Source organism: Microtus pennsylvanicus, chromosome 2 (genome assembly GCF_037038515.1).
Source record: "Microtus pennsylvanicus isolate mMicPen1 chromosome 2, mMicPen1.hap1, whole genome shotgun sequence".
NCBI lineage: Eukaryota > Metazoa > Chordata > Mammalia > Rodentia > Cricetidae > Microtus > Microtus pennsylvanicus.
Genome location: NC_134580.1, coordinates 41,538,238 through 41,556,008, shown reverse-complemented (window position 1 = coordinate 41,556,008; position 17,771 = coordinate 41,538,238). Strand labels below are relative to the sequence as shown.

General features: G+C 40.8%; 1 protein-coding gene across 3 annotated transcripts in view; it reads right to left on the bottom strand.

Annotated features, from left to right (window-relative positions):
• Positions 1 to 17,771, bottom strand: part of Adcy8 (adenylate cyclase 8) — a 202,269-nt gene that overhangs the window by 52,033 nt on the left and 132,465 nt on the right. For all 3 annotated transcript variants that reach the window (XM_075960905.1, XM_075960906.1, XM_075960907.1), the window contains one exon: positions 4,543 to 4,643. In XM_075960905.1, the coding sequence (XP_075817020.1) occupies positions 4,543 to 4,643 (101 nt within the window). The remainder of the gene's footprint in view (positions 1 to 4,542; positions 4,644 to 17,771) is intronic.

Here is a 17,771-nt window from a genome sequence, read left to right as displayed (position 1 = left end):
AAAGCTCTAAAGGTGGACAGAAGTTGCTATGTGTTAGGGAGTTTTCCCTGCCAGGCTCAAGAATTCAAGCCAGGGAAGGTCTTAGCCAGATATTTGAAAGGCAACTGAAAAATCGTTTAGAAGAAGATTTGGATAGTTGAAACTGGGCTCAGCAATGGAGGAATATAGGGAACTTCAGCTTCAAAGCTGTGGGGACAATCTAGTTAGTGTTGTGTGGGTGTGTAGGGGGCCTTCTTGGACATAAGGATGTCAGGAATATTTTTTATCATCTTAACTGGGTATACTTAGCAGGCGAAGTGATTAGGGGAAGGTCAAATAGTTGATATTTGTTTGCAAATATGTTGGACACAATTAGGTACTGTAGGGACAGTTATAGGGATCGTTGTGTACTTCTGGGCCTGGCGTGAACAGGACATGGTTGTAGATCTAGCAGTGAGGGAATTATCTGAGGAGAATGTGCACAGCAGAGAGTAGTAAGGTTGAAGAGGAATGTGTACAGAAGCTACTGGGCTTGAAGACATGAAAAAATCAAAAGGACTTGAAGAAATGTGGTCAGATACACTGGAGCCACTCCTGGCATGGGGGAGGGGAGGAAAAAAATAGAGAGTAACCCAACATCAGCTTCTTTTGTTCCTGGACTTGGGATCATAGCCTCTGTTCTTTTTTTTTTTAAATTTATTTATTTATTAAGGGTTTCTGCCTCCTCCCCGCCACCGCCTCCCATTTCCCTCCCCCTCCCCTGATCAAGTCACCCTCCCTCATCTGCTGGAAGAGCAATCAGGGTTCCCTGACCTGTGGGAAGCCCAAGGACCGCCCACCTCTATCCAGGTCTCATAAGGTGAGCATCCAAACTGCCTAGTAGCCTCTGTTCTAATAAGCCATCTTTCCCCATAAGCCAATGAAAACAGCTACATCAACAATGAAGGGCAGAAAAAGAAAGTTTATTCAACATGGCTGCACTGGAGAGAAGATTGTGTGCCTCTTGCTCCTTGCCCAAGCCTGTCTTCTGAATCTTAAAATAAGGTTGAGGTTTAAGTGAGGGTCAGAGTTAAGTGTACTGAACCTGGCCGGCATTCTCTCTCCAGTAAGGAGGTGAGGGAGGCTTCCTTTGTGGCCCAGGCTCTATGCTGCCTCTCATCCAGCATAAGATTCCTGGGGGCAATTCTACTTTCTTAGCATCCACTATTTCAACATCCTGATCACCAAAGAGGAGTATCCAAAAGTCTCTGCAGAATTTTTTTTTTTTGGCTTCTACACTTTTACATAGTTAAGTAATGAGAAGGCTAGAAAACGATAGTCCCGTAGCCTTAGCTATTATTTTTACAATTTTAAAAATGGCACTTTTGGTTTTATGGATCACCTCCACAAGGAATTTCTGAGGGACTCCTAGATAGGATCGTGCAGCACCACGTTCTTTGAGAGCTCTAGGCAGATGGGTCTCCCCTCACCAACGGAATGAAGAAACACCCCCCTCCCCCCAGAGAAGGCTGTGCCACTTGCTGGCTCTCAGTGAAGCTGCATTAGGCACAGAGGGGGATCACTTCGTTAGGCAGCTCTGCAAAAGTCGAAGCCAACTGCTCAGCTGGCGTGTCTCCATGATGTGAAGCAGCCACTGCGATTAAGCATGGCGTGTGTCCAAGCGTGAGGCAGATGAGAACCAGGAAGAGCAAGTTTGAAAGATGCCCCAGAGATCGGCAAAGCCTTAAGTGGCCACCGCTTCAGGGTATATACAGGGACAGAAAAACATGGCTCTTGGCTTTGTAGTCTGGGCTTTCTAGCCCTGAGCTGTAGGTTGCCATCTGCCACTACTTCTGTTTCTTTGAGGAATGTAGTGGAACATGTCTTACATGTCTTACTGGTGGTTGTGTCTTACACTGGTGTTTCCCAACATCAGGCAAAGATCTCATGTTGGAGTTTGAAGACAGTTCTGAGGCCAGGTGAAGAGTCAAGGGAACAAAGATGGAGGTCATGTGGTTTCTTAGCTAGTCTATCCAAGCTGTTGCCACAGGTTTGCATAGTCATTTGTCTGGGAATCTATAAAAACCAGTTTTCTGTGGGTACATGTCACTCTCGGACTTTTATGTAATGTTTTCAGGACCAGGAGGTCATGTGGTTACACTGAAGATTACGGGGAAGGGTTTTCACAGAACACCACCTAAATGTGTCACAGTCTTAACTGACACTTTCTGTGATTTACTGGGAAAGGGAAAATGATATAAAGGGTGGGTAGAGTAACCCAGGGACAAGACAAAAACCTTCCTTGTTTGAACTTGTAGTTCCAACAGGACCCTATGTCTATTAGACTTGGAGAAGCTAACTAACTCCTCTTAGCATCATTAAAAAAATGCTACAAAACTAGAATTTTTAGCCTTACATTTTAAAGAAGCCTTTGAGGGAATAGAGTAACCTATTCACCCTAAATAAAAGATCCTCTTTCTTTTGCTGATGAAGTTCAGGATATTAAAGTTATTTAAAGGTATGTGAGAAGAGTTCTGAGTATCAGACAGGCTTTTACTGCTGGGTGCTGGTGCTACATGGAAAATTCCTCTGAAAGTTTTTTTTCATCCCCTCGGTGCTCATTTATTTCTGCACACATAAACATTATCGCATCCTATTGCAGATTTCATCTAATTATAGATCCATCCAGACATCCAGGGTTTCTGCCTTTGCTTTTTTGCCTTGATGCTGCACATGAGAAAAGGAAACCTTTCATTTCTGAAGTCGAGACTCCAAAAGAATGACAAGGGGTTTTTCAAACAGCTCTATCTGAGTCCTCTCTAGGCCTAGGGTTCTAATTACCCTCTGAAGTCTGTGTTTAAAATACAGATTGCGGTGGTAGTACAGTTGACATTTGCTGGAGAGCCAGAGATCAGTTGAGAGGCGTGACCAGCCCGTAGCAGCTGTGGTTCCATAGGATTCAGAAGTTCAGAACATACCCAAAGAGACATTTGTATGAAACCTCAAAATCTGCAAAGAGCCTGTGAGTGCAATCTCACATTTGATCTTGGAGCAACTCCAAGAGGTTGGTATTCCTAACTTGCTCATCAGGCACGTAACTTGTGACTTGGGAAGGAGAAAAAAGCCAGAACTGCCCCAAATGGACAAGATTGATTTACTTGTGGCATTTCTGAGAAGTGGACACTTTTACTCCCATTGTTGAAAATATCTTTAAATTTCTATTTTGTTTTTAATTATGTGAATATATGTGTGTTAGTGTGTAGATATATGCACATGAGTGCAGGTACCCTTGGAGTTCAGAAGAGTTTTAGCGTTAGAACCCTAGGAGCTAGAGTCACAGGTGGTTATGAGTTGCCTGATATAGATGCTGCAAGTCGACCTTGAGTCTTTTGCAAAAGCAGTATGAATTTTCTAGGCTTTTATTGAATGTCTTAATAGGCATTCTAAGGCTAACCCGCCCACCCCCATCTTACAACAATATAACTCGTTCTTGTGACCCCTGGTGTCTTCTAATATGACTTTAACAATGATTGAAGGATTTTTTTTAAAGTAACAAATTGTTCCAGTCTTGTTTATCCATCAGTTGTCTCCAGAAGACCATAAAGAATAAAATATATAATTATAATAGGGCATGTATTAGATTGACTTATAGTCTGAGTGGCTGTTTTTGGGGGTGGAAAACCAGGGAACCATTAGCTGCTCAGTCAATAAATGGCTCAGAACAATAGGAATCAACAGTGCAGTTGTGGATAGGAGTTAGCCTGAGATACCCTGAAAAGTTCAAGTTCATGTTCAAAGGTGTTGCTACATTCAGAGCGGGTCTTCTTAGTTCAGTCCACCATCTCACACGTCAGTCACCTCAGAAAACGCTCTCACAGGCACACCAAAAATGTGCTTTCCCAATTTTCTAGATGTCTCTCAAATCCACTGAGCAGACAAAAGAGATCATCATCACAAGGCTTGTCTTGTATAAGACTTTGTTAGGAACCCTCTCTCCGGAACTAGATCTGCTGCTGTGTTTGAATTAAGGCTGTAACGCTTCAAATGGGAAACCTATTTCAGCACTCTGAGACTCAAGTCTCTTCTCTTTATAAAGATAACATTGAGAGTAGCTACATAGGGAGTTTGTTACAGAGATTTTCCTGAGTTATTTTTTTTTTTTTGTTGTTGTTGTAAAGTGTTTGTAAGTGACTGGCCAATGTCTAAGTGTTTGTAGAGTTGACTTTCAAATTTGCTGACCTAGAAGTGATGATGCAACTATGAATGACTCATCTGGACAAACAAACAAATAACTGAGCCTCTTATAATTCATTGCTTTCTGCACTCATGGTACAACAGATGCAGACTATTTCTGTTTGTGATACTACTTAATTAATATTAGGAAAGATTTTTGCCTAGGCAGAGTGGAGAGAATATTATACATAGTAAGACAGTCGGAATAGACCCAGGATTGTTGAGCACGTAGGTTTTGGTCCTGGACCGTTAAACACTGAACCTTCGAAAAGGTCAGTTGAATGGTTCCAGGTGAGGGCCCATCATCCCTCAGAGGCAATTCAGCTGCCATCTTAACCCTTTCCTACTTACCTGGAAGAAGGGAGCAAACTTTGAATCGCAGTGATGAACAGAAGAACGATAAATGCACAGACCAAGTTTGACTTGAAAACTTCATCTCTCATTTGAGAATACTGCAATTTAGAAAAAAAGTAGAATCAATTACTTTGTAGCAGAGTTGGGATTTTGGAGGAGATAAGTTGTATCAGTTTGAGGTTAAGGGGAAACAACAAGAAACAACAATGCAATATCTTCTTGAAAATGTTCAGTAGGAAGCTGTCTCTTCTGAAATCTTCATCTCCAGGCCTCCCACAAATTTTCCTCTGAAATCCCAGGAATCAATATATTCCTTCTCTAGCAAAAGGACCCGTGAGGGCTCATGAGTTCATCCAGCTCCTGTCCCAAAAGTTTTTATCATTTAACAAAACAGAACAGCCCTCGCCGTATACCCCGCAGCTCAATCTCCTGTGGACTTTCCTCCTAAACAAAACGAAAGTATTTAAGAATGGTGTTCTATTTATTGTGAGGCGAGGGGACATAGACAAATGCGTTGTGAGGGAATCTTTCTACCTTCTTCTAAATAAGAACCGTTGAGAATAATGTCACAGAATCTAGAGTTTAAAGCAGCTCACAGGACTTCCACTCATGTAGCCTCTTTCCTCACTGAAGACAAAGCAAGGCCGATGGGCTAATATGCTCATACCATCTGTTGTTCATTCTAGGCAGCCCTGGAAAGTGGTGGTAGCATTATTAGATTACCCAGAGTACTCAGTAATTTCATCGTTGCCTTTAAAAGCTGGTCAAATGTTAGAGATTTGTATTTGCCTCACTCTTTCCTCATTTCCTTTACTGTTGTAGAGTCATTAAACTGCAAAATAATAATTTAGAAAGAGGGACAGAGGGCTTAAAACTGTGAAAGGCATTAGAATCATGTGAAGTCAAGTCCCTCACTTTGCCTTAGTGACAGAAGAGTCTAATGCATGGCTGTGGATCACAGAGAATGCGGATTCTTATCTTGGGGTGAGGGAGAAGGCACAGAGCTAAACCTGCCACTACAATTTTGTAATCCTTGGGGTCACTTCTCCCAGGTGGCTGGTCAGTGTCTCTCTCATAACCTTTAGGCTCTTCATCCACAATAGATAATAAAGGTTTAAGTCAGGTCAATGAGATGACAGCGTCAGTCCATTTTATCGGACTAATAGTTTGAAATAGCAATTACAGGATTTTGACACTGTTGTTGACTTCTGTTTGTGGTCTAGGTTGTAGACAGTAAACTTATGGCTCAGAGTCATGGCTCAGGCTTTGGGAATGACCAGTAGCTGGTGAGCAACCCGGGGGAGGGGCCATGCTGCTCAGAGAATGCACACCCATTGCTTTTGCAGAGAAATGCCTTTCTCATTCTCAAGCACCGGGGCTTCTGTTCAGCTGCTAACAATCTGCTTGGTATCTGGAGGGGATCCAGAAACCCTGAAAAATCTCTATAAGCCACACTCTCTCCTGATAAAGCTTCTGAAAAAATTCACGTTGTTAATAATTTTCAATAGTGCAGCCTAGGGCCAGACACAATCATAGTGACACACTCAGGCCAAAATGAATTAGTTATAAAACATAATTCAAAGAAAGATAAATGTCTGACTTCCCTATGATATCTCATTACACACAATCTAATTTTTTACTGGTTGACTGGTAACCAATTTGACTATATAGATTTGATATTGGGATTTCACAAATATCACCCACAATCCTTAGTGTATTTAATCATTTAATTTCATCATTATTACTATCATCATCATCATCATCATCATTGTCATCAGCATGCCAGTTTCTTGAAGTTATGGCAGACCTTCCTAGGTCTTGATTCCTTTCACATATACTCAAATGTCTACTGATTGCCATCAGGTAACCTCCTTTGTCAGGGAAACAGATTTTCTGTCTTAAACCTGGTTAGGGACTTCTAGATTATAAACACCCTCTGCTTAAATGATCCAGTGCCTACGTCTGGACTTTCACTCTTCTCTAGGGTTCCCATTCATGGACCTTTTCTAACTTGGAGAATATCAGGGATATCAGTAGGCATCAAACTGTCCCTATGACTTCTTTCCTGAAAGTTTCTTACTGATGACATTTAAACAATTGCACATTCATCACTGGTCCCAACTAAAGTTGAAGGAAGTTTTGTGCTTGTCATTTTGTTCAAATACCAAGCTGGTGGAATCAAGTAGGAAGACTGACTTTGTCTCCAGCCCCATCAGTATTATTCTATGAGCAAAGCTGGTTTCTTTGAAGATCACTTCTCTTTTTCTGCCAAATGGGGACATAGAAGGTTTGCAATGCTAAAGCATCCTGTTACTTTCATGTTTGAATTTCAGTTCCTTGCACAGCCATGAAAAGAAAAAAAAATCTGTGCCATTGATGTCAATCAAACATAGAATACTGGGTTTTAGAATAAAATGCTTTGTGACTTTGAAATACAAGGAGAAAAGGCTTATGAAAAGAAAATTCCTAATTGGCTCAGGATGTTAGAGTATCAAGACTGGGTGCTGATTCACTGAGCTTCGTTTTGACTTGTGAAGGTCTGAACACTTGGGTGCCTGGCTATATTAGGTTTGTTATTTGCACCTGCTTTCCCAAATTAGACATTCTTTATCTCATCTGAGTTCTGTCCTCAAGTGACCACACTTATCTTTCTATACTTCAGCTGTGAGTATGAAGTAAACCAGGGTGTGACTACCTGTTTTTGAACCTTAGCTTTCACACTTATTGGCAGCAGAACTTGGGGCATATCTACTAGACTTTGTGTATGTCACGTCGCAAATGGGGGTGACAGGAGTCACTCCGCAGGGTTGCTGGAAAATCAAGCTGAGTTCATGTGCACAAAGTGCTCAAAGCCGTGTCATGTGAAGTATCACATGTCTGATACTACAAATCAGAAAATAGTGCCACATTGTGTTCATGTCTGGAGATGTGGGCCTGGAATCTACTGAAATGTTAACCATAGAGTTAGTCAGAGCCATGAGGGTCAATGGGTTCTAGATTCATCCTAAGGAAGCTAAGAAATCCAAGTATTTTTGTGGTCACATGGAAGAAAAATCTATTCCAGAGTCTTCCTCCCAGAGGGATGGTCAGGGAAAGTAGTTGCAGATGTGATAGACAGTGACTCTTGCCTTATCTATCTCTGTTCTTTTTTTTTTTAATTTTTCGAGACAGGGTTTCTCTGTAGCTTTAGAGCCTGTCCTGGCACTAGCTCTTGTAGACCAGGCTGGCCTAGAACTCACAGAGATCCACCTACCTCTGCCTCCCGAGTGCTGGGATTAAAGGCGTGCGCCACCACCGCCTGGCTCTATCTCTGTTCTTGAGACAGTCCTAAAAATATTTCTCAGTGAGGAGGAAGGAAAACATCCTACTCACCAGGATTCTCCATCTCTAATACAAATAGAAGTGTTAATTATGCTTTTACATCCCTCACATGGTGTGGATGGTTCTTTCAGGGGAAGGAATGGGGCAGATAGCTCTCCAAAGTTAAACTGTGCACTTTGTGCCTCATTGTGATCAATATAATAATCTCATCAATGAAGTGGGCTATGTTTAATTTTGTTCAACTTTTATCAACACCAATATTTCTCAATAATATAACTCAGAAATTGGTGTTAGCTCAGTCCTAGGTATTTCTTGTTATAGAATAAGTAAACTATTTTTTTTTGAAATTTACTCCATCTTTGGAAAAACTAGCTTTAAGAAAGGGGATTTTCTCACACAGCATTCATTAACCTAAATGAATATGCTTGCTAAATTGAGTCTCAACTGAGATAAACTGTTAATTCTGTGGAAGAGAATTAAGTAATTTGACTCCTGTTAATGTTAAGTTTGTGTATCATATTCCATGGTGATAGCCTAGAGCGTCCTTAGGTTATATTATTTGGACAAATGGAATATCCATAACAAAACACTCATCTACTCTGTTGTTGGGGACTGTGAACCCCCAGATCCTGAATTTCTTGTAAACAACTTGTTTTCCTCTGGTCTGAGACAGCTTGCAGCTGCTTTGAGTACTGAGCACGAGACCCTCGGGAGTTCCTGATGGCAGGGAAGTGATTTCTGGTGGGTTTGGCTGGGGCGTGGCTATCCCTATGTAAGCTGCTCCTGGACACAATAAAGGGGGCATTCCTGTTTCAAGGATGAACCGTGTCTCTGTGTGTCTTTTTGTGTTTAAATCTATAGCCCCTTGCCCAGCTCATGAACTGTATGGTAGCGCATAGAGCACAGATGGGCATGGTGTGCTACACTCTGTCATAAAATTTAAGTTTTTAAATAATATCTTCTCTTTTTCTCACTTCTAGTCCAATAAAATCAGTAGCAGCAATTCTACAAGTGACCATTTGCTCAATCTCGTACCACCTCACTTCTTCCAGGAACCCAATGTGAGAGCGAAGGTGTATCTTTTCATGTTTAAATGGCTCACAAGGAAACATGGTCACCTGTGTCCGAGGCGAGCTGTGTCATACGTGTAGAACAGGAAGGCACACTGCTTCCCGTCTATAAGACGGTAAGTGGTAGTATCCTTGGTAGGGTATTGGACTGACTATTGCACAAGCGAAGGTGAGACTTAAAGAATAGTATCTCTTCCAGGTTCTTTGTTTAGAAGGCCCTGATTGCAGACAATAATGCTTTATCATGAAGGAACGGAATTGGGTCAATGACCTTTAGGATGAAGTCTTTCCAATTCTGTCATTCCTCATCCTATCACTGGAGGCAGAGATGGTATTTCTCACGCTGAATGCCACTGATTTTGTGAGACAAGAGATGGCTAATGGATCTAATAAAAATACACAAGTAAAATGGCCCTTGAAATCATTTGACTGCCTTGAGGCTGGTATTTTACAAGGTGTTATGAGGATGGGGAGTCCTACAAAGCTGATGTCTAAACAAGGGTAGTCTTATTCTTTGAGTTCCTTTGTAACTTGTCCTTCATACTTGGAAAAGGAGCCCTAAATACTCCTTCTCTTTTAAGACTTACAAGAACAGCAAAAAGAACTAAGAGAAGTCAGATGTTACAAGAGAATCATTCCTTCAAAATAACCTTGGAAATGAGATCATGAGCATGATGAGGAAGTGCCTGATTTAGAGAAAAGAAAACAACATCTGAGAGCCTTTGGTTGATGCTCCATGTTCCAACCTATGCCATCCAAACAATGAATGGAGGGATGCAAAAATTTCTGATTATCTCCAAGAAAAGATGTGCATGGTTGCTTGTGTGCACATATGTGCTGATGTGTGTTTGAGAGGCCGGCATCAGAACCCACCAGAAAGTTCATTCTTTTTCCAAGCGTTCTTGGTCAGATTCCAACCTTTTCAATCTACTCCAGTCATAGCAGCCCAAGAGTCTATAGTAAGGGGAAATGTTCTGATGTGTCTGATTCATCTTTACTGAAACTGGTTAATCCTCCTCATAATTTTGATTTTCTTTATACAGTGTACAGACAACTGAGAGAAATTCTGAACACAGAAAATATCAATTTTACACCATTATCTAAAGATGTTCTTGGGTGGCAAATCGTAATATTTATGTGGTAGGAAATAGTAACATTAAACGAATGTTTTGAAAGCATTCAGCAAAGAATTTGGTTCGTGTCATGAAAATTACAATGGTTTTCGCTGAATAAAAATGAACAAGAGCTAATAGCTTATTTGTGTATTAAATGTGAAGCTCCCCTCAACTTAACTTCATATGCCTTCAATGTTTTTAAGAGCTAATTTTTATTTTTCTGCTCTTTCAAAACCATCTCATTAGACAACTAAATTCTTGACTGTTAACCTCTTTGCTTTCTTCTGTGTGCATAGCTCAGCCTTATTCCCATTTCCACTGTGCTAAGAGAAAAGCTATTTCATGCGTGTATTTATTTGTTTATTTGATTGACATGTATCCATATAGAACTAATTAGCTGATAGAGTTGCCCTAGTGGTACCCAATCTTTCTCAGTGTTTTCCATGCTACCAACAACATGTTGGCAAATCATTTGTCCATGTGTATGCATATGTGTCGGGGATGGACAGAGGGTAAAATAATTGCTTATGAGTTTACACTCTCCTTTTTTTTCACTCCTTCAAGGTCTTTGTGACATGAATTGCTATATAATCACTTCTGTGTATCATATCTTTTATGGACTGTATCACAAAAATACTTTAAGCTACATGAAAAGCAGGCACTCTGAAAATGTGGGATTTTGCCATTATAGAGCTGGATAGTCTGGGCTTAGGAGACATATTGAAATAGATTTGAATTTCATATCTGCTGCCTTGGAAAAGGTACTCAGATTCTCTGAGGCTTCTACACCTGTCAAATGGTAAAACTAACACCTACACTAGAGGTGTTGTAACAATACACGAGGTGACAAGTATAAGATACTTATGATAGAGCCTGTTGTGATGGTAAGGGATGGGATGAGAATGTTTCCTTGTAATGCTGCACCCAGAAGCAGTTTACTGCCTGTACATAAGCATTCACTGCATTTCTCATGCACAACAACCTCACCACTCATGGGTACTTTGACATGCATTGTTAGGATGCGAGTGTCAGTGGCTGGCCCAAGAGCACAAAAAAGAGTGTAAACTCCATGAGAACAGAAACTGTGACTTTTCATCTTCCTCCAGTGCCAGGAAGATGACGGCTAGTAGAACCCAGGGGAGCAGAGCATGAAGTGAACAGATCAAATGCTCTGAGCTATGCCAGATGGACTGGCCCGAAATAACATCAAAGGTGGTTAGAAAGACAGTTCTTGCAGGAACGTGAAGAAACTCATGTGGGAAAGATATGAAAACACTTGGGTGGCTTGTTGTCATAGGAAGAGACACAGCCTTAGGAGCTACTCAAGTGCTGGATGCTCTTAGATAAACAGCCCGTCTTTCTCATTCTTCAGTCACATCCCTGAAGCCAAGGCATCCAGTGTGTCTGCTTCAATGATCTAGAGGCAGTGGTGGGAATACCTCTCTTAATGAGTGACAAATCTGTGCTTGATTAAGTGGATAAAGATTGGAATCCAGGTACTCTAGGATACAGGACATATTAAGAGTGAACCTTCTACTGATTTTCATTAGTTGCTTTAAATAGCTCTGGAACTGTAAAGTTTATTCTGAGGGTTTACCATCACCCAGATTTGGATTGGTATAAAAATACTTAATTTAGTCAGATATACAGTGTATGACGTCATCTACTCCCCCAGCTCTGTATGCCAGGCTAGCTGTTCCTAGAGCTGAAGCAGAAGCTCTGAGGATTCTCCTGTCTCTGCCTTACATGTCCCTGAAGGAGTAATGGGGTTACAGATGCTTCCATTAAGTTTCCAGCTTTTATATTAGATTCTGGGGGACCAAACTCAGGTTCCCAAGCTGGCACAGCAACTGTCTTTACCCACTGAGTTATCTTGCTGGCCTTTAATTTATTATACTAACTCCTATGGGCAGATGATTATAAACATGTCAGTGAGGTCAAACCCTTTGTCGTGTTTCCTGGCTTGTACTGACAGGTGCTGGGCTCAAGTCACTATTACTGGGTGACCAGGTATATGCCTTTTCTTCTTAAACAAAGACTAAATATTTTTTTAACATAATGAGGATATTTTTGCATGAGTACAAAAATATCTGTTGGAGTGACAGAAGGCTATTAACCTGACTGTCTCTGCTACTATAAAATAATAAGCAACTCTTTGTGCCTGATTTTATTTCTAAAGGGAATTTGAATCAAGGTATTTTTTTTTTCTTCTTGGACCACTGACAGCCTCTCAGAAACTGTCAAGTTCATACTGGCTCAAGTGTTGTCCTAGGGACCTTTCGACATGAGCCACTCCTAATTATGCCCACTCAGCCAAAGGACAAAGGAATAAGGCTGAATTTTCAGAAAAACTGAACCCACCATGAATATGTCTTGAAATACGTATCCTCTTGCACAATCAGAATTGTAAGGTCAGTTGACCAACAGGCACTTGTATTTCAGATAAGATCATTGAGCAACTCTGCAGTCTGTAAACTATGTGCCAGGATGAGGAGAATTGGCACAGATACAGAAAGAGGCTTTCTCAGAGGGAGATGTTTCAGGATCAAACAGATGATGTCAGAATTGGAAGAAAGAAGGAAATCTCATTTTCATTAATATGCTTTGATTTTAATACCTAACCTACAAAAATGCCAACATCAAAAGTCAAAATGCCTAACCAATCACAGAATATGTATTTATCTTTTCCTAATTTTTATTCTACATAAAGAACTTGGCCCATTTTAGTGCAGTGCATAGCTTATGGAACACTATACTTAAGAAGTTCTTTCCAAATAAGTGCCCAAGCCATTAAACTCTCCAAACCTCTAAGGGTTTTATTCAGGTTTCTCTGGTTGAGAACATCCATCTGTAGCTGTCATTTTCATCCTAAACTTCCTTCAGAGAGTCTTGTTTCAGAAGTGAGTGAGGGCCAGAAGTTGAGACATACTATCTTCCTTCAAGAACTATAAAAACAGGAGGAAGCAAGATGGGTGACCCCACCAAGGACAAGTTCATTGCTGGATGATGAAGCCTCACGACTTCCAAGACATAGGTGGATGTCGTAATAAAAGACAGGGAGTTAAGATAAAGAAATGCTACCCAAAGAACAAATATGAAGATCAGAAGGCATCGAGAAAGACCTTCAACCCCAATCACAATTAACAGCAAAAATCAATAAGATGATGCTATTCACTTTTTATCAAATTGATATTTTTAAGAAAGTATAGGCACCCATCTTTAAAGAAATTTCATAGTGTTTATGAAATACTCTAAAAGTACATCTTCTATTTGTGTCTTTAAGATCTCACCTTAAGTAAAGAGCAAGCATGAATGTGTTTAACTGTGAAAATGGCCATGGAGACACAGTTGGTAACTCACTGTAGTGAAAGACTGAAAATGTAAGAAAATGGTCTAAACATGCAATGGGACAGCATACAGTTACTAAAATTATTGTCTAATTAACTAGCAATATGGAAAAGACTCAAGCATAGAATCATTAAAACTGCTCCTGGCCCTTATGCACAGAATAGTCTGGTTTATAACAATGCACACATAAGCACATCCCTTTAAGCCCTCGGTGGATGATGCTGACAGATCAAGAAAGATTTCATTTTCTTTATTTCCTCACATACTTAGTGTGAAATAGTGCTATTAAAAATACATCATCAACGTTATTCTCTCTCTCTCTCTCTCTCTCTCTCTCTCTCTCTCTGTGTGTGTGTGTGTGTGTGTGTGTGTGAGTGTGTGTGATATGAAAGCACATGTTTGAGCATTGAGTGTAAACACTCATCTGTCATGGTACATGTGTCAGCAGACAAACTTTGGTGGTAGCCCCCACCCTCTACCTTATTTTAGATAGGGTCATGTTGTATACTGTGCCAAGAACTCCCAGCTATCTCTGCCTTTCATATCACTAAAGCATGGGTTCTGTGGATCCTTTTACAGCAAGTGCCCTGCCCACTGAGCCTTCTCTATGGTACAAACATGTTGTTTTATGTGGGGAAAACCCAATATTATCAAACATATTTAATAAACATGTTTAACTTCTATATCACTTTTTTGATGTCCTAATCCTTGAGGGTCCCCAAGATCTGTAAGTTCCATTGAAATATAGTTAACCTTACTAAGGAAAGGCCAATTTTCTCTATGAAATATTGGACTTCTGGTAATTGAGCCCTCCCTCTTTCATCAGAGCTCTGTTCAAAATGTCCTCATGAATTTGCTGATAAGGAAAATGTTGAGCATGGATTGTGATTTGGCCAAGACCACAGGAAATACATCATGGGTGAATTTTCTTTTGTGGGTGTTTATATGTTTCTATGATGTGTGTGCATTTATGTGTGCACATAGATCAGTGGGCAATATGGGGTGTAGGTCCTCACTTTTCTCTTTGTTTGAGACAGGGTGCCTTTTCTGTTTGCCACTACATAACCAGCCTTTTGGCTTGGAAGTTTCTGTGGATGCCCTTTTCTACCCTTCTCATCTTTTATTTTTAATTTATTTATTTATTAAAGATTTCTGCCTCCTCCCCGCCAACACCTCCCATTTACCTCCCCCTCCCCCAATCAAGTCTCCCTCCCTCATCAGCCCGAAGAGCAATCAGGGTTCCCTGCCCTGTGGGAAGTCCAAGGACCACCCACCTCCATCCAGGTCTAGTAAGATGAGCATCCAAACTGCCTAGGCTCCCACAAAGCCAGTACTAATGCACACTGGAATCACAGATTCTTGTTGTCATATTTGGCTTTCTGTAGATTCTGGGAATGTGAATTCAAATCCTCACATTAGCCTACCAAACCACCTCTCTCATCCTTTCTGCATTTTCTTATTCATTCAGCAAGTACTTGTGCAACACTAGGAGATGTGTAATAGCCTCATTGCACATGAGACTGTTAATAAACGTATCAGTTCTTATAAACTATGACAAAACAGTCGCATTTCTATACATTCCGATGGAGCTTTGAGCTCTGTAATTCACTCATAATGGAGAGATGACCGAATCTTCATTCCTTTTTTTCATGCTGCCTAAACAGAATCAAGCCTATTATTTCAAATAAAATAGCAAGGCTGCACTCAATGTTTTCACTTCTGTTTTTCCTTTTAGTGAATGTACTTTTATGATCCAAATTTGCTTTTTAAGAACTAGGGTAGGACAGTGGGGAAACTGGGGTTTGGGAATTTTAAATAATCTATGTATTAGAAATGCTAAAAGATACAGTTTTACTTAAAATGTGAATTCCTGATAGTGAGAATATGTAGACATCGTTGAAATCAGGGTGCTTATTGCTGCCATAGGGATCTTAAAACCTGGAACTCTTTCCAGGGAGGTGTTTGATTGTTTCTTCTAGCCACCAGGTGGCACTATCAACCAATACCACTTTAAATTTTCTGCCTGAGGCTTTTCTTTAGATCACACCCAGACTATGAGTTTGGGAGCAAACCTGTGGAAATTTTATTTTGAAATTTAGATCTTGGGGCATTTTTAAAATTCTTTACCTAGTCTCCAATAGGACTAGGCATATGGGTTCCTCAGCGCTCCTATGTACTGGGTGGATTTTTTTTCCTTCTCATCTTTACCCAGACTGTGCTAACCTGGCTCTGTGTGTGCTCTGTGCGGTATCTGCATGTGCTTGTGTGTGTGTGTGTGTGTGTGTGTGTGTGTGTGTGTGTGTGTGTGTGTGAGAGAGAGAGAGAGAGAGAGAGAGAGAGAGAGAGAGAGAGATGTTCATGCTCCCCATAGATCTTTAATGCTGTGTAATTTTTGTTTCTGAATGACAGAGAAAACACTACCCCTGGATTGATGATACCTAGAGTCAATAAAATATGGTTCCTAGCTTTAGAATTCTGTGACCTATGTTTATGCTCTTAAAGGGCCAGTATTCTCTTCTCAAGTGTGAGAGTAGACTTTTCTCTAAGGATACCAGGAGTTAATGTATCACACCAATGCTATTCTAGCATCCTGTGTTCTGAGAATCTTATTATTACTTTGCTAAGGTTTTAGGACACTTTCCTACCTCAACCTTTTCCCTGCCTCTTTCAGCTGCCCCCTTTTCACCCAAAGTTCACAAAGGATAAGAATGGACAGGCTTTTCTTCTTCAAGAAAGCACGTGTAGGAGCAAGCCCTGGGCACCTGGGCAGAGGTGTGTCATGAACAAGCACACCAGCCTTTGTATCGTGGTCACTTTCAATCCAAGTCCCCAGGGCTTCAAAACTATTCCTCTCTGTCTCTCCTGATCAATTAAAAGCTGAATAGCATAATAGCATCTACTTTATTCTGGTGTCTTAGTCATTTTATACTACCAGCTGTAGATCCTTAATTGAAGCCACTTATTACATATTCTTTGCTTAGCAGAAACCTAGTCTATAGAGAGGATCTCAGGGTGAGAGACACGAGGAAAGTCTCTGGGACCTCAGCAAGGCAACTAAATGTCTCTTTTAGTTTGCTACACTGTCCTTACCACTGAGTACCATAGAGAACATGTTAGGTGGTACGTGGCTTGTTCACCAATGAGCAGATCTCATGTATACTGTAATACTACCCTATAACTGTTCTGGAAGAACGCCCCCTGTCAAAGAAATCAATCCCAGACATGCATTACCAGACATTTTTTTTTGTTCTAGTACAAGGTAGCTGCAAATAAGATACGGACACTATTATCTAAAACACACTAGATACTGCAGTCTGCAGGGGTTAAGACACTAGAGGGAAATACACTTCTAGGAAGAAGGAAATAAAAGGGTTTTGTTCACTCCTGGGCGGAACTACAGTGTCTACACAGGCTAATGGAGAAGATTCTCTGAAAAGCCACTCTGCTCATTGTCCTAGTTCCTTTTATAGAGCACCCAGGAAACAAAATTATCTTAATTCTGGTCTGTAAGCCCTTCATTATATTATGAATAAGAAAATTACACCTGCTATTCTTGGGGGGGGGTGTTGATTGAGGCAAAAATGTTTCTTTCTTTTCCCTTTGCTTAGTGTGTACACACAATGGAATTTAAATTGGGAATTGAAGGTAGAAGACTTTCGGTTTAGAGTTTGTAGTCTGTAGGTAGCAATCAGAGAAATTCACTGGGAGCAGGGCATGTTCACAGAGCTGTGAATTCTCCTAACCGGGGAAGCTTAATCTCCCAGGCAGCTGAGCAAACTCACAAGAGACTTGCTCACTGGAGCTTCGTGAAGCATTGGATCAAACTCCCGAAATTTGCTTGCAAATGCCCTGCTGTTCTTGCTGGAGGCTCCTGCAGATGCCCAGCACCTCCTATGCTCAGCCAGCGAAGGTCTGCCTTCTCCTAACAGTGAAAATGCATAGTTCATCTAAGCAGGTCACTCCATGCCTCTTCCCTTCTCCCCCAGTACAGAGCTGGGGCAGAAGAAGAGAATGGATAACGGCCACACAGCGATGGCTTGCCATATTGGAACAATTTGCGTAAGGTAAGCTTTGACTAGGAGACTTTCATAATAACCTGTGTGATGATTTATGATTGCTAAATTGACAGAATCCAGAATCATGTAGCAAAGGAACTTCTGAGTTTGTCTGTGAGGGATTACCTAGAAGTTAGCTTCTGGACATACATAGGGTTTTATTCAGTAGGTTAGTTCAGTATTTACCCTAATGGCAGGTAGCACGATTTCATGAACTGGCTCTGTGAACTGAATACAGAGATGAAAGGAGATGGTACAAGTGTTTATTGTTCTTTTCTTTCTGACTGTGAAGGCTATGCAACCGGCTCTTTCAAGTA